This window comes from Amblyomma americanum, chromosome 10 (genome assembly GCF_052857255.1).
Source record: "Amblyomma americanum isolate KBUSLIRL-KWMA chromosome 10, ASM5285725v1, whole genome shotgun sequence".
Taxonomy (NCBI): domain Eukaryota; kingdom Metazoa; phylum Arthropoda; class Arachnida; order Ixodida; family Ixodidae; genus Amblyomma; species Amblyomma americanum.
This window is the reverse complement of record NC_135506.1, coordinates 142056899-142062862: the sequence shown is the minus strand read 5'-3', so window position 1 is coordinate 142062862 and position 5964 is coordinate 142056899. Positions and strand designations below refer to the sequence as shown.

The following is a 5964-nucleotide window of genomic DNA, read 5'->3' as shown; positions in this document are numbered from 1 at the left end:
TTCACAAGTTGCCCGGAGACCCGCAGCGAAGAGCCCTGTGGCTTCGAGCCATTAATCGCGATATGGGCAGTCAGACCGGGTACGTGTGCTCCGAGCACTTTCTACCGGGCGACTACGAAACGAACCTGGATGTCCTTCGAAGCCTCGGTATGGATTTGAAGAATGCTCGCATCAAGCGAGACGCCGTACCGACGCAAATCCTCTCGCCCGGCGCACCGCCAAAAAAGCGGAGAAGGTCCGAGGTAAGTTCGCGAGACGAAAATGATGAACTTTATTACAGTTTATTGTCCTTTCTTTCGGTTGCTAACAGCTTTTCCTTTTTTAGGAACTACCCGAACCGCAGGATGTGGAAGCAATTTTGACAGCCGAAGAGGCGCAAACTTCGCCTCAAATGGTTGACAGCTGCACACAGACCCCAAGAAAAACCTTCACTGTTGCCTGCCAGACTGACGGCCGTGATGTGCGAACACGATGTAAGATTTTCCTTGCAGCAGTGGCGCGTTCGTGTTCTACCCACATTCCACAAGAATAAATTGGGTCGCAATAATTTTTTCGCGGTTTAGGAAGAGGGAAGGAGCACTGTTTGACGCATTCATTGTTCACTGGTACCACTGAATGCTTGACAAATTCTGGAGGAGGCATTCGTGTTGTCAGTTCCAATCTGGGGAAGTGCTGGAATAATGTATAAAATTTTTTGGGCCTCCGAAGGAAGCCATCACGTATTTCACATGCAGGTAGTGATAGCATAACTGATACCAAGTTTGCCAGTCGCATGCCTATTAGTTGATAATGAGGAATCCATAACTGTGTGATATTAACATTGTATAAACAAACAGGTCTTGGCATTGCATGAGTTTCCTTTTCTTCATTAACTTTCAGATACACAGGTGAACCTCCACATTTCCGTGAGAAAGGATATCCACGTGCAGACAGATGCCGGGCAGACCACCAGCGCACACTGTGAAGCTTGCACGAATACAAGCACAGCTCCAGCCTCCACAACGCAACCTGTTTCTTCTCCTCTACCACCTCCTCCCTCCCAAACAGTCCCCTCACTACCAATTGATGGTCGAGCACCGTCTCCCATCTCATTCGCTCCACGACAGTCATCCAGCCCCATAGAATCCGAAGCCTCAGACTGTGAAGAGGAGCATAACACTCTGCAGAGCTCGGAGTTTTTCCCATCACTTAACGAGACCTTCTTGGGGTAATAATTATGACTTAATACGTACCCCTTTAGCATGTGCACTGAATGCCGTTCCATTATGATGGCGTGACTAAAAATCAAATCAGTCATTTAGTAGGTAGAAGAGCACATAAGTTTGTCCTCCCTTTTCTCGGGCAGGGGCAATATGAGTATCGTACTGTCTGCGCTCGCATAATTTCGTTGTGGTGGTGCACATGTCCTCTCTCCAGCTGGCCAACTTCGCACCTTATGAAAATTCATAAAGCAGCTCTTGATCCATTGAAATGCTTTTGCAATATTCCATGGCACAAGCAGATGCTCATGCAGCATCAATGAGACAAAAAAATTTGCAAGCTTTGCAAACCTGTCATAACATTAATTACAAGCAAAAAAATGCACAGAATGGAAAAATGCGCACTACAACACAGAAGGCGCAGTGTCGGTGTGGGCAACCATTACATTTACTGCTCTTTAATGCTGTTAAATTCTAGCTTTCAGTTATCTCGGCAGCATCACATGACTATTTAACCATTGCAACTCACTTTACTTTGTTTCAGACTTGACTCCAGTACTGAAGAAGTCCTTCCACAGGATGATAAAAAATTTATAATATTTGAAAGTTGCCTGAAAGAACTATTCCAAGTGTGCCGCAAGTGCTTTGCCGCTTGCAAAAGTGTAAGTCATGTGTCTGGGACTTGGCTTCAAATACAGACACTGTGTGCAAACCACCACTTCCTGACATGGTCAAGCCAACCGATGATCAATGGCAAGGCGGCGGGCAACGTGCTGATGTCAGCAGCTATGTTGTTCGCTGGCACCAGTCCCACCTCAGTGCTCCGGATGTTCAACTATGTGAACGTGCAGGTGTTCACGCCACGAACATTCTGCAATTACCAACGAGGCTACCTGCTTCCTGCAATCGACAAGGTAGGAGAAAGGTTGTGCATTGTAAAATGAATTGCTGAACCAATATTTCACAATTAGTTACTTCAGTTCAAGCAGTAAGTCATCCAGTAAGTCATCATTTGGAGTCAAAGCACTGAGAAACTTGATCACTCTACCTTGCTTATAATATCGAACAACCTCTCATGAGCTGATCCCCCTCTCGGGTGAAGACCCTGGGTCTGCCCATGTGCCAGTCAACATCAAAAACCCCTCTCGTTTTAAGACACAAGGTTCTATCTGTATGTGCTGATGTAATATCTGGTCTGTGAGGCATGTGTTCTGCAGGGTCCACATACTATCGCAATCAAAAGTTTATTGGACACGAGTACATGGAAAAAAAATTGTGGCTCTGTTGCGTAATCCAGTCGCTTGAAATGTGTCACGGTATGTGGGGGCAAATATGCTCTATACCCTGGCAGCAATACCACGCAGCTTCCTCACAAGACAGAACTGGAATAAATTTTTTTTTTCGAAAACACGTGTCCCATAATATTTTGATCGTGAATTTACATAAAGGGTCCATGAAATGATTTTCTGACAGAATGACCCCAAAGCAGCTTCAATTTCCAAAAGACTCAGCAACAGCTATTCATTTTCGATCCACTGCACTCACTTTTGAAGAAAACAAGGGTAGAAAATTCCAGACGCCTTTTCTCCTCGACTCTCCAATGAATGGTGTGGCCCAAACCGTCATTACAGTGACAAGTCCTGAAGTCGACAGTGCACATCTAGAACATAGGTAGCACCAGACGAGCACAATAATCAAAATAAAAGAGCAACGCTGTTAGCAACATCTGCTGCAAAACAAGTGAAGCAATTAAAGTTCTTCACGCATGCGTACAGTACTGCCCAGAGATTTCTATATGTCCCATTTTATTCAACTATGTATAACACATTAATTGCTTTTGGTTGCGAATTGCAATGGTTCTTCACCCTCATATCTTAAATAAGGAAGAGTTCTGAAAAGAGGTTCTCAAAATCATTTCATGGTACCTGTCAAGAACAGAAGAAGCAGCGTAATAGTGTACTGCATTTGATGTGATGTTTAAAAACTGCACTTTTGTCATACCAGATCTGGCGACAACAACAGGAGGAGTTGTTTCGCCAGTTGGAAGGCTGCACTGTGGACTTGGCTGGCGATGGACGCTGCGATTCGCCAGGATTTTGTGCAAATTTTTTAACTTACTCTTTGCACGTTGCCCAGCTAAACAAAATTCTTCACTTCGAGCAAGTGCAAGTCGGGGAGGTAGGTCACAGCTTTTTAATAAAATGGCTCTGTGATGTAACTTAGCTTTTTTTCCCGACAAAAGTGTGCAGATGTACAATCAAGCACCTCCATGGAGAAGTTCGCCTTTGTGAAGAGCCTCAACATGGTGAAGGAGCGGGGGCTGAAGGTGGCGTCAATGACAACTGACCGGCACGGCCAAGTCACCAAGTATATGCGGACGCAGGAGCCCACCATCCGACACTACTATGATTGTTGGCATATCTCAAAAGGTAGAACCGAATGAACCTACGCTTCGCAGATAAGACTGTTTCCTGCATCATGTTTTGTAGAATGCGGCGAAATTTTAGACTAAATTTCATTGTTCCAAGCAGACTTTACTACAAGAAAAGCGGGGCGGACAGCAAAATTGTAGTGAATATAGTGAAGCAGTGGGAGAGGTTCCTGAATTTGAAGAGGCAAGAAGATGGGGGAAGTTTTATCTGTTTGCTGTCCTTTTTGGCTGTGGTTTATGTCAATGACTATGAGGGAAAGGCCAGCCATGCATGCACAGGTTGCGGATGGGCACTGTGGTGTGAAACCGGATTCCTTGAGTTCTGCAGGCTAGAGGAGGGAAGGTGGGTGTTTCGGGGTGGAAGCTCAAGAGCCAGGTTAACATGTAATGACTGAAGGATTAATCTTCATTAATTATTACACCTCCATTCTAGGCATCAAGAAGAAGCTGGCTGCCCATGCAAAACGAGCTGGATGCAGTGTGCTAAAAATATGGATTCAGCCAGCCAGTAATCACCTATATTGGTGTGCAGCCCTCAGCGATGGCAGTGCAGAGCTACTGACAGACATGTGGAAAAGCATGGAGCGGCACGCTGCAAATATACACACGGGACATCCAGGCCTTTACACGCATTGTGCACACGATGAACTTGGAGAAAGGGAATGGCTAGTTCCTGGTGAGTAATGTAACTATTTGAAAGCAAGATATGCTCTCTGCAAGGAACTGAATTTGTTTCCTAAATGTTCATTTGCTTTCCACATTAGAATCATGTTCTTGTGATGAAGTATGGCATGCGACATGCTTCGTGAAACAGCGAAGTTGCGGGCATCCAGCTAATTTTGAACCTTTCCCAAAGAATTATTTGTTGTTGTCATTGGAAGTTATGCCCGCCTAAAAAGATGGAGAAGGCTTTTTTCGGAGAAGGCTTTCCTGAGAAATTGATTTGTAAATGCAGGGACAACTGCACACAACAAGTTTGTAGAGGTTGTGAGCTCACCTCGTATCCTGAAAGACATTAGGCAACTGGCTCCCTGTACACACACCTTCAGCTTGGAGACTTTCCACAGTGTACTGATAGCCTTTGCACCAAAGTCTGTATGCTTCTCACCTGAGGGCATGCGTGCAAGGAAAGTAGTGAATGATATGCGAAAATTTACATCTGATGACCCGCTCGAATTATTTGTCGGGTTTTTCAGAACACAACTGGCAATACTTCATTTCAATGAGAATGCCAGCAAAGGACAGGCCACCACAGCTGAAGGACTGTCCAGATGGAAAATAAAGCACCCAAAAGCAAGGAAGGGTACAGCCGTTGCTTGTCCCGTGAAAGCGGAGCCTACATATGGTAAGCAGTTTACTTAGCATTACAAAAACAATTTTTTGTAAACTTTTTAAGGTCCAAGACCTCAAAGGGATACAAAACAAAATGTGGGCTAAGAAAACAAAAACAGAAGTAACTGAAGTGTAACTTCTAATATCTGCAACAAATTCTTTTCTTTAATATTTGAATCTATATGCTCCAAACCATTGTGAAGCCATATTATCAAGCACAGCGTGCCTAAGGATATCCATCATATATGGGCATGACTGCTCTAAGCCACCTGGTGGTGTCAGTGCAACACAATATCGTGGGTTGATGCAGCCTGGGACCAGACAACCCCCAATGACAGCAAACTTGAAAATGGCCATTGGCCACGCTACTATATAGAGTACATTACAGGCCTCGCTTTATGTATATACATTAAAATTTTACTACAATCTTTCACACGTGTACCAGCATCTAACTTTCAACTTTGTATTTAGAATATAGGCTTGGCAAGCATTTTGGTGGCATATTCATCCAACCAATCAAAGTACAACCTTTGTCCGTAACGTTTTGAGACTGATTTATTTTCTTCTCTAGAAATGATTCCTGAAAAGAAATGTTGGTGTGTATGTGCCATCTTTCCAAGCTAACCTGAGCAATTTACATGTAGGAAAATACGTTGTCACTGGTCGTCTGTGCATTCTACTGTGACGAAATGTGGGGATGGACGTCCACCTCGAACAGCGTGCAAACATTAAATTCTGAGTGAAGCTTGGCACGACAGCCACACAGACATATGAGCTCCTTCGTGACGTTTACAGCAACTAGACATTTTCGCGGGCGCAAGTTTTTGAGTGGCACAAGAGGTTCATTTCGGGGAGAACATCGGTGGAAGACAACACAAGGCAGGGACGCCCTTCAACCTCACGGACTGAAAACAACGTGGCTCGGATCAGGGAAATCGTACCGCAAGACTGCACCATTACAGTCTGCATGCTATCAGATGCTTTCGACATTAGTAAGACAAC

At 44.5% G+C, this 5964-nt stretch overlaps 2 protein-coding genes and 1 long non-coding RNA gene across 3 annotated transcripts; 2 read left to right on the top strand and 1 right to left on the bottom strand.

The window, feature by feature from the left end:
- The first annotated feature begins 241 nt into the window (after positions 1-241).
- Positions 242-1301, top strand: LOC144107161 (uncharacterized). Its single transcript, XM_077640155.1, has 2 exons — positions 242-473; positions 880-1301. Exons 1-2 carry the CDS (start codon positions 392-394, stop codon positions 1209-1211), a joined length of 414 nt encoding a protein of 137 aa, XP_077496281.1. The 5' UTR covers positions 242-391; the 3' UTR covers positions 1212-1301.
- Positions 1302-1822: 521 nt separating this feature from the next.
- LOC144108742 (uncharacterized) lies at positions 1823-5319 on the bottom strand. Its single transcript, XM_077641907.1, has 4 exons — positions 5232-5319; positions 4628-4730; positions 2745-2859; positions 1823-2099 (listed from the first exon to the last, which is right to left on the bottom strand). The coding sequence occupies exons 1-4, from the start codon at positions 5317-5319 to the stop codon at positions 2055-2057; spliced, it is 351 nt and encodes a 116-aa protein (XP_077498033.1). The 3' UTR covers positions 1823-2054.
- On the top strand, positions 3319-4039 carry LOC144106864 (uncharacterized). The gene is made up of 2 exons (XR_013309141.1): positions 3319-3377; positions 3442-4039. It is a non-coding gene; the product is annotated as an uncharacterized LOC144106864 (long non-coding RNA).
- Positions 5320-5964: the final 645 nt, after the last annotated feature.

Excerpts from the sequence above, each read along its gene's own strand:
- LOC144107161 (XM_077640155.1), top strand. The coding sequence starts at position 392 with ATGGTTGACAGCTGCACACAGACCCCAAGAAAAACCTTCACTGTTGCC. Across the intron at positions 474-879 it reads CCGTGATGTGCGAACACGAT|ATACACAGGTGAACCTCCAC; the intron begins GTAAGATTTTCC and ends ATTAACTTTCAG.
- LOC144108742 (XM_077641907.1), bottom strand. The coding sequence starts at position 5,319 with ATGGCCATTTTCAAGTTTGCTGTCATTGGGGGTTGTCTGGTCCCAGGC. Across the intron at positions 2,860-4,627 it reads AATGTCTTTCAGGATACGAG|ATGTGCACTGTCGACTTCAG; the intron begins GTGAGCTCACAA and ends CCTATGTTCTAG. Across the intron at positions 2,100-2,744 it reads TACCCTTGTTTTCTTCAAAA|GAAGCAGGTAGCCTCGTTGG; the intron begins GTGAGTGCAGTG and ends TGTCGATTGCAG.